The sequence below is a fragment of the Hevea brasiliensis genome, chromosome 6 (assembly GCF_030052815.1).
Source record: "Hevea brasiliensis isolate MT/VB/25A 57/8 chromosome 6, ASM3005281v1, whole genome shotgun sequence".
In the NCBI taxonomy this organism is placed as follows: Eukaryota; Viridiplantae; Streptophyta; class Magnoliopsida; order Malpighiales; family Euphorbiaceae; genus Hevea; species Hevea brasiliensis.
This window is the reverse complement of record NC_079498.1, coordinates 100,718,901-100,741,429: the sequence shown is the minus strand read 5'-3', so window position 1 is coordinate 100,741,429 and position 22,529 is coordinate 100,718,901. Positions and strand designations below refer to the sequence as shown.

The 22,529-nt window shown below is 33.4% G+C and overlaps 2 protein-coding genes across 7 annotated transcripts; one reads left to right on the top strand and one right to left on the bottom strand.

Annotated features, from left to right (window-relative positions):
• Positions 1-639: 639 nt before the first annotated feature.
• Positions 640-5,455, bottom strand: LOC110654234 (formamidopyrimidine-DNA glycosylase). Of its 4 annotated transcripts, none has more exons than XM_058148832.1 (10): positions 5,118-5,438; positions 4,653-4,704; positions 4,267-4,324; positions 3,646-3,714; positions 3,404-3,529; positions 2,945-2,995; positions 2,201-2,278; positions 1,994-2,093; positions 1,590-1,624; positions 640-1,417 (listed from the first exon to the last, which is right to left on the bottom strand). In XM_058148832.1, exons 1-10 carry the CDS (start codon positions 5,344-5,346, stop codon positions 935-937), a joined length of 1,281 nt encoding a protein of 426 aa, XP_058004815.1. In that variant the 5' UTR covers positions 5,347-5,438; the 3' UTR covers positions 640-934. The 4 variants fall into 4 exon arrangements, 3 of the variants coding, with proteins under 3 accessions (XP_058004815.1, XP_021665844.2, XP_058004816.1); XM_021810152.2 differs by lacking the exon at positions 1,994-2,093 and adding an exon at positions 1,838-1,940 and having other exon boundaries at positions 5,118-5,436; XR_009149542.1 differs by lacking the exon at positions 640-1,417 and having other exon boundaries at positions 1,838-2,093; positions 5,118-5,455.
• A 4,431-nt stretch (positions 5,456-9,886) lies between these two features.
• Positions 9,887-22,297, top strand: LOC110654221 (protein REDUCED CHLOROPLAST COVERAGE 3-like). 3 transcript variants are annotated; one of them, XM_058148830.1, is made up of 24 exons: positions 9,887-9,987; positions 10,285-10,384; positions 10,476-10,540; positions 10,669-10,761; positions 10,851-10,923; positions 12,159-12,455; positions 12,720-12,784; positions 12,949-13,080; positions 13,193-13,234; positions 13,329-13,862; positions 14,509-14,663; positions 15,391-15,892; positions 16,007-16,069; positions 16,164-16,265; positions 16,586-16,903; positions 16,979-17,071; positions 17,167-17,268; positions 17,365-17,469; positions 17,927-18,060; positions 18,720-18,903; positions 19,050-19,181; positions 19,464-19,576; positions 19,663-19,744; positions 20,382-22,297. In XM_058148830.1, exons 2-24 carry the CDS (start codon positions 10,315-10,317, stop codon positions 22,005-22,007), a joined length of 5,082 nt encoding a protein of 1,693 aa, XP_058004813.1. In that variant the 5' UTR covers positions 9,887-9,987; positions 10,285-10,314; the 3' UTR covers positions 22,008-22,297. The 3 variants fall into 3 exon arrangements, with proteins under 3 accessions (XP_058004813.1, XP_058004814.1, XP_021665827.2); XM_058148831.1 differs by lacking the exon at positions 9,887-9,987 and adding an exon at positions 10,000-10,105; XM_021810135.2 differs by lacking the exon at positions 9,887-9,987 and having other exon boundaries at positions 10,016-10,384.
• The last annotated feature ends 232 nt before the right edge of the window (positions 22,298-22,529 follow it).

Genomic DNA, 22,529 nt, shown 5'->3' with positions numbered 1-22,529 from the left:
CCTCTGATTATAAAAGTTCTGTAAGGTTGTTCAATTTCTGAAATGCATGAGGTTTCTGCTGTCATTGCTTAATAACCTTTTCTCAATTCTCCGGGAGGGTTTGGGTTGGACTGTAGCTCAGGTTACTCTGAAACTGCTTCTGAGCTTCAGGTGCAGCTCATTATGTAAAACTACTTGATCTATTTTTGTCTACATTTCGAGCCCAATTATTTATCTTTTAAAAAAAAAAGGCTTCTTAGCTCACCTAATTCTCCATCAAATTCATTCAGCCACTCATCACTACGAGAGACATATCTGCTTATTTTTGGGGGAAATTTTGCATTAGTAGCTATTTTTTATCTTATATGTCATCCTTGGTTTTCAAAAATGTCCCACAGAGCATACACACGGAGATTCTGAACGGCAATCTGACCATTGCTGGTTTCTCAAAATTCGATACTAACAGAAAATCCAACTAATGAGAGCCAAAAATTGAAGCCCTTCCTAAGTATGTAAAAGACTAGTCACTAGAAGCGGCTGCTGATCCTGCATTTGTGTTCTCTGGTAACAGGCCAATTACATCTTTTTGGAGCTGGCATGAATTGCTGAAAGTATGATTTATGAATCACAGATTTCACTGGTCTCGTTCTAAAGATTCAATGACTATGAATGCAGATGAAAATAAATGTAGAAAACTGTGATGCTTTCACACCAGTCTATTTAGATCTAATCTACTTATTTACATCACCTGAGATCTCTTTCAGGAAAATACTAGTCCAAGTATCACATGACTAGATTATAACATTTGCAGAAGCCGTTGGCAAGAGCAGAAAGGCAATATCTTTAACGACTAACGATAGTTATAAAATTTAGATACACCCACCTTTCTATGCTTTCTAAAATGTGAGCTGTGTTTGGCGGTTGACACAGCTACTGCTTTCATTTCAAAAGCAATCTACTTCATTTTCTTCTTTGGCCTTCTACTGTTTTGATTGGTAACCTTCTTGTTGGATTCCTTTTTTGCCTTGGCTTGTTTATCATTGGAAACTCTGCTTGGTTTCTTCTTTCGATCTTTTTCATCATCATTGTCATTGTCATCATCAGCACCACCATTCTCAATTTCGTCATCATCATCAGCAGCAGCACCTTTGTCATTTTCTTCATCATCATTGTCATCACTTGCCTTGGATATTTGTTTTGTTGGAGGCTTCTTGACATGACCTCTAGGCTTCAACTCTCTTGTTGATTTAGCCTTTCTAGCAGCTTCCTCTTCCTCGCTTCCTGGTTTGTTGGCATCATCTTTAACTTCATCATCATCATCATCATCATCATCATGGTCACTCTTTTTTCTCTTTGGAGTTTGTCTTTTCGATTTTACTGCTGCTTTCACAGCTTGCCCTCCACTCAGCTTTTGCAACTCTGGTACATAGGCTGTTGTCTAAAACCAAAAATACAAGCCCATAAAATAAAATTCTAATTCTTTTTTTTCTTCTTTTGCCAGTTCATTACTTGCACAAACTGAGATATGATAAGGTAAATATACCAAATAAAGCAACTACTCAATAAAGCGACAGAAATGATCTGATAAGCTCTGTTTTAGAATAACATACCCTACCACCAGCAGCGATAAAATCAATTTTCTTCCCTGCCACAACAAAAAACTCATCAATGTTTGTACGCGATCCAATCAAACAGTGTTTAAGAAACAAAAACAGAAAGAACTACAAGTTAAACATAGAATGCCAAATCTAACAATTATCTCCTTACTCCTTACCATACTCTTAAAAACAGATTGTGATATATAAATACAGAGAAAGAGAGAGGAAATCTGAGATATCATCTAGGTCAGGAGCCAAACCATCAACAAAAGCCTTCCCAGGCTTCTTTTCTCGGGAATGAAAAATCCAATTATTGGGGAACTGACTACTATCTGCCCCAACTTCTATTGCTTTTTCAATTACCTGTAAAATCAATTATCAAGTCAAAATGATCTGACATATCAAAAGTATCTTACCATTAACTGTTCCAGGCTTTTTGCCCCATCTAAAATGAAACAACCATTCAAGAGGAAAGCAGCTGCATTCAGCATCAACTTGAACAGCATATTGAATAACCTACAGATATTTTTCTTCTATTTCTCCATGAAAATTGCTTGCTTCAGGAAGAAGAAAAAAAAACTGCCAATAAGACTCTTGATAGGAAGCAAAACACTTTCTCCTACCTCCTTGATGCACTTGTGTAATGTTGCACAACTTCCTTTGGACAAGCTGGAAGCAGTTTGTAGAGGATGAATACTGGCCTGAACAAAGCAAACATACATTATCATCGAACTTCATTATTTGACTTAGCTAACAACAATGATGTGAAGACCATAAAATGAAGATATTGTTGATTTAAAAAATATTATGTCTCAAGAAACAAATAGGGGTTTCACAGAACCTTAAACCCCATTTACTTGTGGTCTATTATATTATAGGCAACGTTATAACAATTTTCCTTCTCTAGCACATCTGGTCATCTTTGGTAACCATAAGCAAGCCATCTTAGACAATGTTCATTCATTCTTTCCTCTATCGCCAGTACCTCCTTCTAAAATTGCGTAAATTTTATTTATATTTTAGTACAAACATTCGTGTGCTTCACATATCTCATTCCATTTGCACACACTTTACCAAACGTATTAACCCTTCAAATTCCTGCAATTCCTGGGTAAACTACGACTTCCGAACTCTTAAAGTTGCATATGCTAAAGAGAAATCCTTTTCATCATGATCTGAAATTAAAAATTAAAAGTTAAAGTAGCAGAATAAAGAGTCGTGTGAGCCTAGGGTTTTACTAAAAATAAGTCAAAACATGAATAGATGTATTTAAATCCAAAGAATTAATATTGATGGTAACATTGAACGATGAAATCTAATTACAGCTTTAATCAAACAATAAAGTTAGCATGTAAAAGTGCACTAACTTGGTACAGCACTTCATCGGCAATCCAGTTGCCAATACCAGAGATAAAACTCTACAAAGATAAACACAGGTTAGAGTCAGTACACAACATTGTATTTAAAGCATTTGAAACAATGGGCACGCTAACATCTATGGTTTTCAAGTGCACGACAAAGCCTTGAAAGAGCAATCTATAACTATAAAAATTTTAACCCAACCTATTGATGCCTGGCTACACAAATCTTATCATGGCAAACTTCTTGCTATTCAAATGCGTTTATATCTTCATCTAGATTATTATTGCTTCCTGTTAAATCTTAATCTCATAGACATAGTCCTTCCATGCACATTATCAAATCTAAAGCTTTAAATGCCATAATACCTGCTATATCTCAATTCTTACCTATATTTGGTCATAATATTTTCAAAATGAAAAGGGATCATCTTGGAAATGGTAAAGCAAATAATTTTAGTTTTTAACCTGATCAAGTAACAGAGCCTTGATTGCAATTTTCTTCTTGTGCAAGGATTCATAAAATTCATCAACTGCCATTGGCTCCAATAGTGCATCAGGGCCCAGCTCAGAAATTGGAGGCACAGAAGCTGGCTGCACCCAGAAAACAAAACAAACAATAAATAAAGGTAAAGTGATGAGAAATCAACAAGATGCCTTGAAGTTAGATAACCATGGAAACTTTAAGTAGACTAGGAAACAGTAAATACATCTTTGAGCAAGCGGACTTTAGCAAATCGCCTCTTATCAGTGAAAGAAAGCTCCAGACCATCATCTAGCTGCAAGTTTATTCCATATTGATTAGCGGGTAGAATAGGAGTTAAACAATCTGAAATAATAAAATGCATTCTTCCTCACCACTCTAGGTTTATGATTGCATAGACATTACAAAGTCAAACGCAGTAATATAATTTGCAATATTTGAAATGATCATCATATCATTCATCTATACTATGTATAAAAGTTGTTTTATGCATAATTTTCTTTTTCTGAAAAGAAAATCTCTATAGTTTATTAGATCTTTAGGTCAAACGATTAACCTGAAAACTATAACCATAAAAGTTATAATATAATCACTTTTAAGCATCTAACAAAAATATACACCCCCCCACCAAAAAAAAATCCTTTGAAAACCTAACTTAAGAAATTCACAAAAAAATCCCGTATACTTTTATTGGACCATAAATGAGTAAATTAACTCACTTCATTACAAGTACAATTTAAAAGAGCACTAGTTGCTTGGACCACATAAAAACAATAGGCTACTTATCTAACAAAAGCATGGATAAAAACACAAAAATATTTAGTTCATGAAATGTGCCAATTCTTACTTCAATAAATAGCTTTGAATATTTGGATGGCCACTCATCAGTGTCATTCACAGTAGACCTGCAACCAATACTCCATTACCATTAACAATTGAAGATCATTCTGCAAGTGGAAATCATTATAATAAAACAATGCTATTCAAATTTTGACTAGCAAGCAAAAGGAGTATTGACCATTAAGCCATTCAAATATCAGTTACTCAAATCCTTGCATAAACTCATCAGGATAAACAAAAATCATTTAATTATATCAACTGGTTTTCTATATCATTTCTTCAGCATATATATATATATATATATATATATATATATATATATATATATAAAAAAAAACATTTTGCATGCAAAACAAAAATACTGCTAGGATCTGCAGTGCAGAAATGACTCACCTCTTATATTTGGTAACAGCAACCCCCTTAATATATATAGCACCAGCCATCCCTGAAAGTGAAATTTAATTTATACACAATAAGGCTACCAAAAATGCTTTTCGTCAATCATATAAGTTGCTCCAAAAGACGAAGAACAGAAACAAGTTTTGAACTTTGATTTAAAACATAGCATATTTACAAATAGTTTTCAAAGAATAACAATACAAGCAAAGATAAAATGGATGACACATTTTAGTTTCATCCATTCACAATCATTTAACAACCAAACACGGCATTTCTATCCTATCGCCTCTGTCCTCTGCCCTCTGCCCTTTGCATGTTGCAAAAAATAAAGGCTTTACTTGATTATACAAAAACTCAGCACCCTAAAAACTAAACCCATACAGTTTATCATCTTTTTTTAACTTGAAAAAAAAAAATCAGTAATAATATACTCAATTTTCTAGGGATTTAACAGCATACCGAACTGAAAAGAAGGGAAAGGAGGGGAATCGAGCAGGAACCAGAGGTTCTTGCCCTTGCGAAGAGCAGAAATTAGGGTTTTGCCCACAAGAGCAGACTCGAAATCCGAGGGAGAGACTCCGTCGATGACTTTAGGGTCATTGGCTATGATGGCTTTCTTGATCCTCTTGCCTAAGCAGTGCTCTTCTATGGCCCTTCTCGCGGCCTCCACCTCCGGTAGCTCGGGCATTGTCAGTAAAGTGTAGGGTCAGTTGCTGGGCGCTTCTGTGAGTGGGAGACCGAAGTGCTGTGGGACTGAGAACGTGGACACTGTTAGTCGTAGCGTCTGTGGTTTGTGGGACCCAATCAGTCTGGACTCGTGAGTCGTGAGTATGGTTTTCACCTTTCAAATCCGGCCCATTCTTTACCGATCAAGGAATTTAAGGCCTGTGTAGTTCAGCAAAATTTACTTAAGAATTAAAATTCAAATTAAAAATATCATATAAAATAAATATGGACAGCATTTGCATAGTAAAAGGCTTAAAATCTGTCCTCGTGAGCTTAAGGTTTGAATCATGGTGTTGGCGTTTTTCCCCCCTTATATTAAGAGTTACATGGCAACTATCTAAATATGCCACGTTGCCTCCCTAAAATTAATTTTAAATTCTTTTAATATATTTAAAAAAATATATTTTTTTAATAATAACTCTAACAATAATGTTAAACAAACCTCTGTTATATACCAATTCAATTTAAAAACAGTAATGATAACCAATATTTATTTTTGTTATATCAAAATAAATATTTTTTAATTTTTATGAAATTAGTTATATAAAATTCATGTGAAGATGAATTTATTAATCATTAAATTAAATTTTTATATATAGATTCATATATTTTATATATACACTTTAATTAATTATATATATATTAATATAAATATGTAATTCTATCATATATTTTATATGTAGAGTATATGGTATATCAGATTTAAACACAAAAAAATTAAAAAAAAAATCAACATTTTATGATATGGCATCAGTGGAATTCGATATTTTAATTGATAAAATCATGTTAAAATCCATAAATTAAAAAAAATCTTATTAACTTTTGTTGTTCTTTTGAAATTCAAATGTTGATTTAACAATAATAGAAAGCTTTCTTGTTGATGGATTATGTGAAAATAAAAGCTGATATGATTATTGACCCACAGCGATCCCCCTCTCTTTCTAATTTACCATTTTTATGAATTTTTTTTGGATAAATGAATTCATATCAGTTCAGATATTTTAATGAAATTTTTTAAGATATTTATTGTTGAAAGTTATTAATTCTATGTAAATATTTAAAACATGTTCAGAATCTTAAATAAAATGGTTCATTCATTATGTTTGAAAATTAAAAATTTTAAAAATTTTAATTTAATTATTTTTTATTATTTTTTATATTTAAAAATATAATAATTAAAATAAATTAATTATTTAAATAAATTTGATCACAACCACAATCGAACTGAAATCGACAGGGACCTAATGATTCCATTTCGTACCTTCAAAATTGAACGTAAAGGAGCCGGAGAGGGAAGGAGAAGGGGAAGGGGAAGGGGAAGGGCTATGGTAGATCCGTCCCTGATGCTAGCTAAAGCCTAATAAAATATAAAAATAATGCACGTGTCAGGGTCAAAAATTGACAGCTTTACTCACCACAAGGCACATGGAAATTGCAACCCACGTTTTCCTCACAAAAACAGTAGTACAACCCACCTCATTCAATAACTCTCTGATTTTTTTCCCCTGTAATTGAATTCATGAGAATCACATTTATATGCTAAAAAAATAAAAAATAAGAGACACATTAGATGTCAACTCATTTAATTATTAAATTACCTATGTTTCCAAAATCACAATATCTTGTATTTTTTATTTTAATTTTAACTTTTTTTTTAATATTTATATGAGAGAATAGTGATTGATTAAGGTTAATGTTTAAAATATTTTAAAAAATAAGTTAATTTTTTAATAAAAAAAATAAATTATATTTTATTTTTTAAGACTTTAACAATAATATAAATAGATATTATTAGTTTAATGTTATAACTACATAATAAAAAAAATTCTTCATGAAAATAATTTTTTAAAAAATATTTTTTATATATAAATTATTGTTGGTAAAATAAACAAAATTTAATATTAAAAGATGGGGTGGTCCAATAAAATTATATACGGCCATATTTTGTTCGTTTGAAACATTGATAATACCGTCTTCCTTTGTACATATACATGTTGTCAACATTGGTATATGCAACCCGTGACCACAGCCAGTTATCACATTGAGCTCTTTTTTGCAACTAATTAATTTTTTTTATAATATTATTATGTATAACTATTTTTATGTGTAGTGTATGTCAACTGAATGCAGATGTGGTGTATGTACTCATGTACGCAAAAATAAATATTTTTTTATATAAAAATAAATTATTTTTATAATATAAAAAATAAATCTCATATTAATATAAAAAATAATATATATAGTGTATCTAATATTTTTATTTTTTTTATTTACTTTGATTATGATCTTATATTAAAATTATTTTAATATTTTTAATTTAATAAAGTTTATTTTTTTTAATGAACGGACACCATACCACATGGATTGATTAAATGTTTTGCATTTAAATGAAAGAAAAATAAATATGAAAAGAAGAGTGAAAAAAAATTTATATTTTACTATCAATTTATAAAGTGTATTTAATTTTTTACTTCATAAAAATAAAAAAGAATTAAAATAAAATATAAATATATAATTATACACATTTTAATGTAAAATTCTTCACTTTTTACTATTTTCTTTTAAAATTAAAAAAATAATACTTATTTTCATTTCTCTCTATTTCCTCCTTTCTTATCAAATAAAAAAAAAAATAAAATTTCTCTTTATTTTTGCATAACTTATTTTCCTTCTCTTTCACTTTTCCCATATTCAATCAGGGGGTTGGACCATAAATATCCATGTGTGAGGCGTGGGTAGCAGATATGTTCATATGTAGCACGTGTTTGAGTAGAAAGAGCTGCTCGTGCTAGGCAGGACGAGGGGTCGGCCGAAATGTATCGTGTATGCGCCACGCGATGTGCTCTGGTTATTTCGCTTTCATTAAAACTAATAATATCTTCTTTATTATTCATTTGATTATTATAATTATTATTTAAATAATACATACAAGGATCGGATCCATTTAGTTTATTTTAGGGCCAAAATTACTGGCATATGGGAATATGGGCCAATTTTAAAAATAAATTACTTATAAAAAAATTTCACACAATTTTATTTTTTTATCAAAATTTTAAATTAAAAAAATTAAATTCTTTCCTTTTAAATATGAAAATTAATTAAAAAAATCATTTAAATTGAATTACATTCCAAATAAGGGATTAGAAAAGAAAAAAAGAAGAAATAAAGAAATTGTATAAAATACCACATTTTCTTAAAAAAAAAAAAGAAAATTAACTTTTTATGAGTGAAAACATCATCAGTGATCTATATGAATATTTAATATATATATTATAAGATTTCAGTAAAAATAATTAAAATGTGAAAGCAATAAATGTTTTGAACGATCCTAAATTAATTTGAGAGAACGGATGGTGTTGAAAAAATGGAAGAGAAATCATGATTCATGGGTTGATGCGACAGAATCTCATGATTCAAGCGGCCATAGCAACGAGGAGAAGTGATGAAGCTGTTGAAAATAGAATACACAAGACGCTCAAATTTCTACATCAAGTGCTTCCCCTTATTAATTAATCTTTGACTAATCTATTTAACTTCAGCCAACCAGTGAGACAGTACCAATCCAATTCATTTCAAATCTGTACGCTATACGCGATCACACACAGGTAAATATTTTTATTAAGTGTGCACTTATTTAATTTTATTTAAAAATATATTAATTTATTTAATTCTTAATTAAAAGTATAAGAATTTATTTAAATTTTTTTTTATACTTATTATTGTACTTTTTTTTTAAATTATTTTGAAATGGGTCTCCAATTGTACGATTTCATATGGGAAATATTTTGTGAAAAATGTTATAACATGTACAATTTTCATTTTAAACTTTTTTATTGCTTAATTTCCTTGATGGGGTTGTTGTAGCTGCAAGGAAAGCAAGAAGACTAGGAATTGAACTCTTTTCATTTTTTTATTTTGTATGCATGTTCATGCTCTTACCTTATATTTCTTATGTAAAGAGAAGGTGACGTGTGGTTGTATCCATGGAAATAATGTTGTTCTCTATATATGCAAATATTACCAATCATTTCTTTTCTCATATATTTCTTATTTTTACCTTTCCCTTGTTAAAAATATTATTTTAAAAATTAAGAGTAATGTTGTAAACAAGTCATTAGAGGGCTAATTAATTAACTAATTGGGATGAAAAACCTTCCATTGATAGCCAGATACGTAGCGAAGGGCTAAATACAGGAATTAATAAACTTAATTATACCCGGCGGCAGATTCTTTCAAGCTCTTTCTCTCATACAGCCAAATTAGTATTCTCAGCAATCAGTTCATCATCATCGATCATCCACCCACCAGCCCTAAACTTGGTATGCCAAAACCAAAGGTACCCATCATGTGATAAAACAAAACTGCTCGGCTATGGAGCTCTCCACTTGCAACCCATCGCCAGTTTCCACGTGTCACCCTCTCGACGGTCATCTCTAGGTCCTACCATTTTTGTCTTTGTCATGATATAGTGCTGCACAGGTTTTCTTTTGGTCTGTTGTGTTATATAATATAAGGAAATAGAGAGAGAGAAAGGGAGGGGCAGGGCAATCAAGGCTTTAGCAAGAAGGAGAGGCCAGGATTTCTTACAAATCTACAAAAGAGGGTAAACCCAACCAAAACCCTTATCCTATCTTTTGTTTTCCCTTTTGAAAAACTTTTCTCTAGATTTCCTCCTCTTTCTCTTCTCTCTCTCTCTCTCTCTCTCTCTCTCACTCTGGCTAGTAAGTCCTTTTGCTTCTCTCTCTCTTTTCTCCTTCTCTCATTCTCTGTTCCTATCTTTCTTTCTGTCCTTTCCATAATCTCCTTACACATCAATACCTTTAATTTCAATATTCTTGCTAATACCATCAATGCCTTCTAAAAATGGGTATCTGAAATTGATCTGTTTCTGATCTTTTAGTAAAAAGAAAAAGAAGAAAGAGATAAAGAAATGGCCCCAAGGTCTGGGAGAGGCAAGTCAAATAAAGCTAAGGGAGAGAAGAAAAAGAAAGAGGATAAAGGTAAATTCTCTTTTCCTCCTCTAAATTTTCAATCTGTTACATATAATTTTTATTTTTCCTTCACTTGTTCTGTCTTCTGTGTGTTTTGCAGTGGTAGTGCCAAGCCTTCTTGACATTACTGTAATCACTCCATATGATACTCAAGTTGTCCTCAGGGTAAGTGTGTGCTAAAAATTTAGTTAATTACCCTTAACTCCTTTTTTTACAAGCCACCAAATTTGAAAGTCATCAATTTGATCAAATAATGACGATTAATCGGCTAACCAGTTGAAATTTTTCTGCAGGGAATCTCCACTGACAGGATACTTGATGTGAAGAAGCTATTGGCTGTGAATGTAGAAACATGTCACCTGACAAACTATTCTTTATCTCACGAGGTGAGCAGCATCACCATCTTTTATTTTATCTAAATGATTTTATTATAATTCTGACCATTTTTAAAATTTTTTTAATTATTATATATCAGGTTAAAGGACAGAGATTGAATGACAGAGTAGAGATTATTACTCTGAAACCTTGTTTGCTCAGGATGGTTGAAGGTAACTGTAGTTATTATGCCAAAAGTTCAGCACCTACCCATCCATCCGCCAAGTAAAAAATTTTATAATTTGCTTGAAATTATAATTAATTTTGAAATTAATAAAAAAGAGAAGAAAGGGTAAAAAATTCATGAAGGGAGTGAATTCTGAAGTTCCCCCGCCGCCTCTGATTCTGTTTATGGGGACGTATGCAGTCCACGTGATAATGCAGAGGGTGGCGACAATATTTCCGCCAAAATCAATGAAGCTTTTACAAATTTTTTTTAATTTTTTAATATTATAATGAAAAGGCTTTGTCGTTATTGCCTTTGCCAAAATTTAAAAATAATGGTTGGTTGGGCATTTTTTTTATTCATTTAACGAGCATAATATTACATTTATTAATATTTATTAAATATATTTATTTATTATTAATTTTATATAAAAAATTATTAATATTACATTAAAATATGTGATATTACATTTAAAAAAAAGTGTAATGTTACGTAAGAAATATATATTTTTATATTATTAATATAAAGTTAATAATAAATGATTATATTTAATAAACCATAATAAGTGAAATGTTGTATTCGATAGAAAAATAATTTATATTTAATTAAATCAAAATTGTATTTAATGTTACATGTGAAATGGAGTTTAAAATATCATTTGATTACTTTCTTTGTCCCATTTCTAGCGATGTTTTATTTTTATTTTTTATTTTAATTTATTTATTATTTTAAAAAATAAGAAAAAGGTAATTTTTTTTTCAATTTTACATATGTCTATTGTTATCTTAAATGAATTTATTTCTTTTTTATTACATTTCTACATATTTTATTACCTTTTTTTCATCTTAATTAAATATAAGTGAATCAATTATTAGTATCTTATATAAAAATTAATTATTTAATTATTTTTTTAATTACTATACATAAATTTTAAAAAGCATTTAAATTAAGATGGAAAAAAAATCTTAATATAGCGATTATAAAAAATATGGGTTTATATGAAAATAAATTTAATAATTAATAAATAATTATGTATAAAATTTTAAATTTATTATGCATATTTTAAATAATTTTATATAAATTTTAATATAAATATTTTATTTAACTGTTAGATTAATATTTATTTAATAGATTAAAAATAAATTAAACAAGAAACTGATGCCATTTATTGCATATTTTTAGAAATAAAAAATACCAAATATTTGTTAGTGATTTACATCTCTGCCACTGACCGTTGAACAGAGGACTACACCGAGGAAGCCCAGGCCGTAGCTCATGTCCGGAGGCTTCTGGACATCGTGGCCTGCACCACCAGGTTCGCCAAGCCCAAGCGACCATTACCATCAACGCTGCCGTCTGAATCAAAATCCAAAAAAGCGAGCTTCGGTTCTATTGGAAATGGGCCCCACACATCAACATCGGCGTCCGTTTCTGCGGCGGCATTGGACAGTATGGACATGGCGGCCATTTACCCGACGCCAAAGCTCTCGGAATTCTACGAATTCTTCTCTTTCTCTCACCTCAATCCTCCAATCCTTAGTAAGTGTTGTTTTCTGGGTTTCCAATTTTTTGCATGCTTTTCTGTTTGTATTTGGAGAAAATGTAGGAAAACGGAAGAAAATGAGGTGGAATTGTAATGTGAGTTAGTTGAGTTGAGAATTAAAATTTATGGAAAGAAAGGAGAATATGATATGATAAGCAAGACTCAGGCGTTCCTACCAAAATATTGGAGTTCTGTTTTTCCCACGCCCTTTTGAACTGTAGAAGTTCTGTTTATTAACTTTCTAAATTTTTTGTATGCAGGTTTGAGGAGGTTTAACAGTAAGGATGGAGAGGAGAGGGGCCAAGGAGACTACTTTGAAACTCAGGTACATAAATTTTCTTGCACTTCACATCCGCATTGTATCTTGTTTTTATGAGGTGAAGTTAATGGTTAATTACAAATAGGAAAATAACAGCCAACCTTCTATGGATTTGTTCTTCCTCTAGCAACTGAGTTTACTGAAGCTGCAATGTGACTAATTGCATGCAGATTAAAATCTGCAATGGGAAGCTAATACATGTGGTTGCATCAGAAAAGGGGTTTTATACTGTGGGAAAGCAATTTTCTCAGAGTCACTCCTTGGTGGATCTTTTGCAAAATCTGAGCCGAGCTTTTGCCAATGTGGGTACTTCATGTTGCGAAAGGAATTTATCCATTTAACAGTTTTGGTTTGAAATTAATTGCTGCATTTTCCCATTTTGTAATTAATAGATACATTGTTGTGATAATGCAGGCATATGATTCCCTTATGAAGGCTTTTGTAGAACATAATAAGGTAACTTTTTGACACTCACCATGATGTTGATTGCTACAAATGTGATTATTTTCATGGAAAAATGTTAGATATACGATTGACTTTCCCTTTCCAGTTTGGTAATCTTCCCTGTGGATTTCGGGCAAATACATGGCTTGTTCCTCCGCCTGTAGGTGAGTCTCCATCAAACTTCCCATCTCTACCTGCAGAAGATGAGAGTTGGGGTGGCAATGGTGGTGGACAAGGAAGAAATGGTGAATATGATCTTCGACCATGGGCCTCAGACTTTGAAATATTGGCTAGGCTACCATGCAAGATTGAGGAGGAGAGAGTGACACGAGACCGAAAGGCCTTTTTGCTTCACAGCCAATTTGTTGATGTTGCAATTTTTAAAGCTGCTAGAGCAATACGCCGCCTCATTGATTCCAACAAAAATGCAAAAGAAACAATAAATTTTAATTCAGGCTCAATTCTGTCTGAAGATCGTGTGGGAGACTTGTCCATTGTTGTAAAACGTGATGTGGCTGATGGAAGCATGAAGTCTAGGGAAAAAGTTGATGGCCATAGATTATCTGGTGCCTCTGCTAAGGAAGTTGCTCAAAGGAATTTGCTTAAAGGGCTAACTGCAGATGAGAATGTAGTTGTTCATGTAAGTATATTCTCCCTTCTCTCCATATATCTTAAATAAGAACTCACTCGCTTGCACAAATGCAAGTGCTAACATGAAACATGCCTATGGGGGACAATAAATAATTTAAAAGTGGATGTCCACATACAGGGATAGCCACACCTCTGCCAAAACAATTATTGTAGTGCATCATATTCTTTCAAATAGGTTCTCAAGAATCTAACCACTTTTAATCTCATCTCTCTTCAGCTAATGATCTATATTACATGAGCCATCTGCAGTCTTTCTGCTTCTTCCTTCTTAAGGGGAAAAAAACAAGAAAAAGTTAGCAGAGCAATGCCTTAACTCTTCATTATTAGCATTGCCAATCTCATCTTTCTAGTCTTCTTTTTCATACGTTGTTTTCTATGAAATCACATTGCATAATCATTTTTACTGCCAAAAACCACATCCTTCTTATTCTTGGCCACTTTGTAATGCTTTCAAACTGAAACTCAACTGGTGTGGCCTGTTAATGTTTCTTGCAAATGACTAAATCATCTCAATTAGGTGAAATTTGAAGATTTTTCGAAATGGTTGGATGCTAAGTTTATAATTATCATTTTTTAATATATTCAAAATTTTAATGAGCAAAGAGTGCTGAAATGATATCATAAAATTTTCACAGGATACTTCTACACTGGGTATTGTCATTGTGAGACATTGTGGGTACACTGCAACAGTAAGAGTTGTTGGTGAAGTGAAGAAGAGAAACGGTGAGGCACAAGATATTGAAATCAATGATCAACCAGATGGAGGGTCTAATGCTCTTAACATCAACAGGTCTGACCTATGATACAGTTCTCTTTCTACAAGAAGGTTGAACAAACATTCCATAGCATGTAGATAGGACCTGTGTTGTATGCTAGGAAATTATGTGAATGGGAATTAATAGCAAGTGATGCCCCCAATTTAACTGGTACATGGATAGAGTGAGTTTGGGGCAGATCCAATACCAATCACAAGAAGAAGAAGATTGTGTGCAAACAGTAGGGTGTAGAAGAAAGTTAGCCTGTGGCTCTTATTGGATATGAGCCTTGTTATTATTCATCCTATCAAAAGTCACAACACGGAGATCAGTTGCTATGCACTCTTCTGGAAAAAGATGATTAAAAGCTTGTGTTTGTGATCCTTAATGAAAAGAAAGCACATTTTGTTTGTCTTTTATTTTGGATCCTTTATACCATAATGTGATGGAATGTGATTAGTTACTTATCAGCTATAAGGGGGATTTTATTGCAGAAGATCATTGTCAAGAGTATTTTTCAATTCTAATTTGAGGAACGTACCAATGAAACTCGGTGGTAAAATAACACTTTGCCATTTAAAAGAAACATTAAGTAGAGATGTGCAATTAAGGTTTCTATGGAGCCAATAGAATAAGATAGGTCGTAAAAGTTTTTTGCTGCTTTATTGAGAGTGTAAGATGCTTTCTAGGCAATTTACTGTTCTTGACTGCATGTGCTTTAATAATTCACTATGGACTTATAGGGTGATAAATGTTTTTCAGCTTAAGGGTTGTGCTTTACCAGTCTTGTGTCAAGGAATCATCTGGAGGTCAGTCACCTCACCGCTCCTTCGATGATTCAGAAGCATCTAGGTGTCTTGTTCGACAAGTACTTAAAGAGAGTTTGACCAAGTTGGAGGAGATGCCTGTTGCTTCTGAAAGGTCCATTAGATGGGAACTGGGTTCATGTTGGATGCAACATCTGCAAAAGCAGGGAACTCCATCTGATACTGATTCTAAACGCTCTGAGGAGGATACTGAGACCGAACATGCTGTAAAAGGTCTTGGAAAGGAATTTAAGTTCTTGAAGAAGAGGGATAAAAAAACTAGTATGAATGGCACCCTTGAGAAGGAAGAAACTAAAACTGGCCCCTGCAGACTAAATGTGGGCACTGATAGACAGCATAGCAATGGAGACTCCAACAGTGAGAATGAATTGAAGGAATTGATTTCTGAAGAAGCGTTCTTCCGTCTGAAAGAATCTGGAACTGGCCTTCATTTAAAGGTTTTTGAAAGTCTCTTTTTCCTTACGAATTTTTTGCTTGTTTCTGTCCTTGCCTGTAGTTCTTGCAGCACCAAATTTTTTCTGCTTATCTGTTGGATTTACTTCTTGCAACAGTCAGTGGATGAGCTTATTCAAATGGCATATGGATATTATAATGAAATTGCTTTGCCAAAGCTGGTAATACTTTGTTTATACAGTCAATTGCTCTAGGACAATAACTTTTATGTGGTTTTGTATATGATTTATGATCTAGATCTTATGCATCATTTAGGTAACAGACTTTGGCTCACTAGAACTTTCCCCTGTTGATGGACGTACACTGACTGACTTCATGCATTTAAGGGGACTACAGATGTGCTCTCTGGGCAGGGTGGTAAGTATTCTGTGTAGGTGTGTTGAGTTAGTATGTGTCTGACTATCATATTATATATCCGTATGCTATATTTAGTGAGTTCATTTTGTGTCATTTTGTGCAAACCAGCTAAATCAAAGCATACAAGTCATAATATTTCTCTGGGAAGCATACTGTCTGATAAATATGTTGGTATCTTTAACTGTTGCAATCCTTTGAATATATCCTGATGTAGTGTAAAATCCTTTTGGAAAAGAGTTATTTCATAGAAGATTTTCATATTTTCATATGTTTTAAGTAAAATATTCTAATTTTATTGGTTCTGATCTTGTTGTAATCAGGTCAAACTGGCAGAGAAGCTTCCTCATATACAATCACTTTGTATCCATGAGATGGTTACTAGAGCTTTCAAGCACATAGTGAAAGCAGTTGTTGCATCTGTGGAGAATGTAGCAGACCTATCGGCAGCCATAGCTTCATCCCTAAATTTCTTACTTGGATCATGTAACATGGAAGATAATGACCAAAATATGAAGGATGATTATATTCTCAAATTGCATTGGTTACAAACGTTTCTTTCTAGAAGATTTGGTTGGACATTAAAAGATGAGTTTCTACACTTGAGAAAGTTATCAATTCTCCGAGGACTTTGCCATAAGGTACCCCTTTTTAAAATTGTTTTTGGCTGCCGAATATATTTGAAATGTGGTTCTCACTAATAATAATTTTTCCAGGTGGGGCTGGAGTTAGTTCCAAGAGATTATGATATGGAATGCCCAAACCCTTTCAGGAAATTTGACATCATCAGCGTTGTTCCTGTGTGTAAGGTTGGAGTTTGTCATCTGTCAATCTGAAAATTTTAATTCTTAGTGAGCTATTAGTAAATTCAATATGAATGAGGTATTTATGCTATGCTGTACAGCATGTAGGATGTTCTTCAGCAGACGGACGAAATTTACTGGAGTCATCCAAGATTTCTCTTGATAAAGGAAAGCTGGAGGATGCTGTTAATTATGGAACAAAGGTGTTAACTCATTCAAAGGATACATAAATGCTACATTAATCCCTTTGTTTAAGTTAGACACTCATTGTTCTCATAATATGTCTATTTACATTGAAGGCACTAGCAAAGATGATAGCTGTATGTGGTCCCTATCATCGGACTACTGCAAATGCTTATAGTCTTCTAGCTGTAGTTCTTTACCACACTGGAGACTTTAATCAGGTAATAAAACTTCTCTGCCATGTATCTGCTTTAGTTTTAGGAATTTGATTTGGGTCATTCTTATTTCCCTTCAAGCAAAGGCATTTGTCTAAATCATTAGAATTATTTGTTAAAGTGAAGCATAAAATGGTGCTTTTAATTGGTATATGATTGGATATAAAAAAGATTCCAAGTTCTTAACATCTCTAATTATAGAATGGCTATTCAAGAATCAGAGTAGATCTCAGAGGTTACTGCAGTGTGTCAGTTTCTTATTAATATGGTAGGTGTTTGCATGTTTGAGCATCTATGCAATTTAGTTCAAAATATTAAATGTTTCAGTTATGTGAAATTATCATGAGCTCTAACTATGTTTATAGGTGGGTTTCCACCATTTTGATTTTCTTTTTGGCATCTCCAGGGATTAATTGAGGATATAACTGCTAGTTAATTTATTTTATTTCTTTTACTTTTTTAGGCAACTATATATCAGCAAAAGGCTTTGGATATTAATGAGAGGGAACTTGGGCTTGACCATCCAGATACAATGAAAAGCTATGGAGATCTTTCTGTATTTTATTATCGTCTTCAACATATTGAGTTGGCTTTGAAGTAAGTAAAATTGAATATGCACTGGACTTTTTTCTTTGGGTAAACTACAAAAATTCCCCTGAGTTTTGTTCTAACATACATTTTCTTTCCTCAACTTTACACTTTAGTCATTCATGTATAAGAAATGATTTTTTTTTTTTAAATTACACTTGTCCCTGTTATTTTAAACTTACCACAATTTATTCCTTGAAATTTTAAACTTTGATCACACTTTAGGTCCCTGAATTGTTACATTATAAACCCTTTACTTCCTCAAAATCCTACATTTTTTTTTTACTAATGGCAGTATAATGATTAAATTAACTAATTTTCAATCAGTAGGGGCAAAGGCGTATGTTAAGCCAGGTCTTTAGTAATTTACCTTTTTCTTTATTTGCCAATCATCTTTGCACATTTAATTACTGAATTAACTAGACTATAATTAATGATGCCAGAAAAACAGAAGTTCTTGAAATGAACTTCATTGTTGAATCTGCCCCTTCACCCTTATGTTGTAATTAATTATTTCAATGAGAACTGTTTTTCTGCTAAATGCAATTTTTTAATTGAATAAGCTATGTGGTTCTAGTTTATTCTTTTAATTGAGTTCCTGTAAAATTTTTTTCGTTTGTTTTTTGTACTTCATTGGCTCCCTTGATTGGTCCTAATTTTTTTGACAGATATGTGAACCGTGCTTTGTTCCTTCTTCATTTTACCTGTGGACTGTCTCATCCTAATACTGCTGCAACATACATCAACGTGGCTATGATGGAAGAGGGCATGGGAAATGTTCATGTTGCTCTTAGATTTCTGCATGAAGCTCTAAAGTGCAATCAGAGATTATTAGGAGTGGATCACATACAGGTTACCCTCCCTCCCCCCCTCTCTCTCTCTGTGTCTCTTCCAAAAACTTTGTAAACTCCTGCATGATAATATTCTATTAAGCTAAACTTTTTATAAGAAGGAATGAAGGCTAATTTTTGTTTGCTTATTTGCTTTTTGTCTGACAGACAGCTGCAAGCTACCATGCGATAGCCATAGCTCTGTCATTGATGGAAGCATATTCGCTCAGTGTTCAGCATGAGCAAACTACACTAAAGATACTTCAAGTAAAACTGGGACCAGAGGATCTTCGTACTCAGGTAACCTGAAAATGCATGGTCGTGATCTATGTTGACTTGTCCATCAGTGTCCAGATTTGGTTTCCAAGTTTTTAGACTAACTGAGTTCATGAGATTCACTATCACTGTGGATTTTCCAGCCCCTGTACCTTTTTCCTTGGCCAGCTCTAAAGGGGCTGGGTAACATAGTGGTTGTAAATAGCATTTTTTGTTTTAATGTCATGCAATCTTGGCTACTCGTGATCAATCTGTTGGAGAAAGTGATATCTGATACTGATTGAGGTGCTGCATTTTCTCATGCAGGATGCTGCTGCATGGCTTGAATATTTTGAATCCAAGGCTCTAGAGCAGCAAGAAGCAGCACGAAATGGAACTCCAAAGCCAGATGCATCTATTGCAAGCAAAGGTCACCTTAGGTATTGATATGGTATTCTCCACATTACTTCTTTTTGGATCAGCAACTATAGCTAGAGGTACCAAAATCTGCGACCCTTTGTTGCAGTGTATCAGATCTCTTGGATTACATCAGTCCTGATCAAGATTCTAGAGGAAGTGATGCACAGAAGAAACAGCGGCGTGTGAAGGTAGTGAATATTGCTTTTGTTGGTTTGGTTTGCCAACACTTACATGCCCTTTAATTTCCTTGTATGTTGCTGATGTGAGACCTGTTCCCACAAGCCATATATTCCAACAGCTTGTTTATTAGAACTTCTAAATGCAACTTGGTCTCTTAGTTTCTTGTTAAGTCATCTTTTTCCTTGAATTTGAGGTTAAAATCTGTTGGTCTGTTGCTAATTTTTCTTTTGAAGACTGTTGTATTCCACCAATCTAATGAAATTATCAGATACTCAAAATGGAGTTGTTAAGTTCAGATTGGCACCAGGACATCTGTCCAATCAGCTTTTTACACAGTTTCATAAACAGCAAGAGTTACATCAGGTTGACCTTGGTTTGCCCATAATTGAGGAAAAAAAAAGAGGGGGAAACCTGACATTGTATTGAAGTTCTGTAAATTGGAGTTCCCTAAAAACCTGAAATCTTGTATTGTTGCTTTTGCTGAGCATCTTAAATTCCTCAAAAATGTCATTTGAGCATAGTCGGTGTTGTCTACTTAATTTAGCATCTTCTGAGCTATCTAAAGTCTTAACTTTGATATGATAATTCTGCTAATTAAAGAGAACAAAATAGCAACTGATCTTTCCTTGTATTAAAATTTGACAGGTATTGCAGATCAATGATAAAGCCCATCAAGGCCATCAAAATGAAATGGTTGAAGATGCCATGCTCCATGAAAGATTGGAAAATGCAATGTCTTTGGCCACTGGCAACAAAGAAGTAAAGGTAGACAGGGTTCAATATGAAAAATCAGAAGAAAAAGATAATGTTGTGATATACAGGCCCACAGTTGCAGTTGAAGTTGTTGAAGAAACAGCATCAGATGAAGGTTGGCTAGAAGCCAATCCAAAAGGGAGGTTGGGGAATGCTGCTGGCAGGAAACAAGGTCGTAGGCGACCTGCTCTTGCAAAGCTGAATATAAATGGTTCTGAATACTCAAATATCAGAGAAAGCAGCTACAGGAGGGAAATCATTTCGCCAGCTCAAAAAACAATTCCCAGGACCGTTACAACTGAATTATCAGCAACAAAGCAATCAAATACACGTGGGTTGAGTGTTGTGGAGGATTCAATTAAACTGCAGGAAAAATCTTGTGTGCCTAAAACGTCATGTTCTTCAGCAAACCTCTCTGCTATGGCTTCTAAATCTGTATCTTACAAAGAAGTGGCTGTTGCACCGCCAGGTACAGTTTTGAAGCCATTAATGGAGCCACCAGAAGAATCAAATGAGAAAGAACCTGAAACCCAGACATGCAGCATTGCAAATGAGACATCAATGGAGGAAATCTATACTACTTCTGTTGTTGATAATGTACCAGATGATGGTGAAACAGATGAAAATCATGATCATGGAACTCAATCAGAAAAATCTAGATCTGAACATGATGAGATTCCTACTTCTAATCAGGAAAAGTCAGATGAAACAAATGGAAGTAAGCTTTCTGCTGCAGCTGAACCATTCAATCCAGGAGCACTCTCTGTAGTTCACACATTAAACTCGGTGTCTGGGACAAGCATTTATGATGTAAGAGCTAGTCAAAGCATGCTTGCAGATGCAGCGGCACCTCCACTTGCTGCTAGAGTTCCTTGTGGACCTAGATCACCACTGTACTATAGAAATACAATATCATACCGCATGAAACAAGGTTTGCTGAAATATCAAACTCCCATGACAATGCCTTCTAGGAGCATGAATCCACATGCACCTGAGTTTGTACCCAGGAAAGCTTGGCAAACATATCCTGGAAATAGAGATTTAAATGTTCCAAATGAGTCAAACTATATGCTTGAAAAGAGCAAGGCAGAACAGGAGATATTAAACGAGGAATCCAGCAATAGAGTCGAAGATGGTAGTCCAAGAAAGACCGGCTGTGAGTATGAGAAGGCGGAACTTGCAAGGCAAATAATTCTAAGCTTTATTGTGAATTCAGTTCAGCACAATGTTGATTCTGGAAGTGAGCCTGTACTCGGCGAGAAGAAGTTTGAAAGTCCTTCGGATGCAATTGCCAATGACAGTGCAATTATAAAAGTCCTCTATGGAGACGAAGAAAAGACAGACCAGGTTACTCAGTCAAATGAACATGAGCAGTCAAAAGCAATAGATGAAAATAATAAGAAAAATGAAGATGGTGAAGGTTTTATTGTTGTTAGAAATCGGAGACGAAACAAGCAGTTCACAAATGGGGTAACCGGGTTGTACAATCAACAATCAATCTGTGCTTCTGTTCGTTGAAGATAGAGACAAAAAAAAAAAAGAAGAAGAATAAGCAGATGTGAAAAAAAAAAGGTGTTGTCCTTGTTATGCTGTTCTTGTGATCTGACAAAGCTCTTCGCATCACCTTATGACACAATAGAAAAGATGGAAGGACAATGTAGAAGTAAAGTTCTTATCATAATTTGTATTTAATTTTATTGGTTTTCATTCCATCTGAGTACATTGTAATAATCTCTGTAAAAATCTCAATTTTCTCTTGTTCAGAGATTTTGTTTGATCAATAAAAGGCTAATCGCTAAGTTCCATGATTTCCTTCTTTGTTCCATGCTCAATAAAGGCTAATCTGAATTCTTGTACCTTTCATGTGTGACACTAACTCTGCCTAAGTAGTTTGCGCTTAGCCGGTCTCAAACCCGGATAAAGGAGGAGGGTTACGGTAGGGGATAATCAGCGTAAAAATTTCGTCACACTTTATGATATGGATTCAAATGATATAAACGTTGGGGCGTTCTCTACTTACGACTCGCTACATCAAAGCCA

What these genes read in the sequence shown, in the direction of transcription:
- LOC110654234 (XM_021810152.2), bottom strand. Translation starts at nt 5,346, where the DNA reads ATGCCCGAGCTACCGGAGGTGGAGGCCGCGAGAAGGGCCATAGAAGAG. An exon ending in GCTGTTACCAAATATAAGAG is followed by an intron (nt 4,325 to 4,652) that starts GTGAGTCATTTC and finishes TATTGGTTGCAG; the next exon opens with GTCTACTGTGAATGACACTG. An exon ending in AAGTCCGCTTGCTCAAAGAT is followed by an intron (nt 3,530 to 3,645) that starts GTATTTACTGTT and finishes TTCTGGGTGCAG; the next exon opens with CCAGCTTCTGTGCCTCCAAT.
- LOC110654221 (XM_058148830.1), top strand. Translation starts at nt 10,315, where the DNA reads ATGGCCCCAAGGTCTGGGAGAGGCAAGTCAAATAAAGCTAAGGGAGAG. An exon ending in ATACTCAAGTTGTCCTCAGG is followed by an intron (nt 10,541 to 10,668) that starts GTAAGTGTGTGC and finishes ATTTTTCTGCAG; the next exon opens with GGAATCTCCACTGACAGGAT. An exon ending in ACACTGGAGACTTTAATCAG is followed by an intron (nt 17,470 to 17,926) that starts GTAATAAAACTT and finishes TTACTTTTTTAG; the next exon opens with GCAACTATATATCAGCAAAA.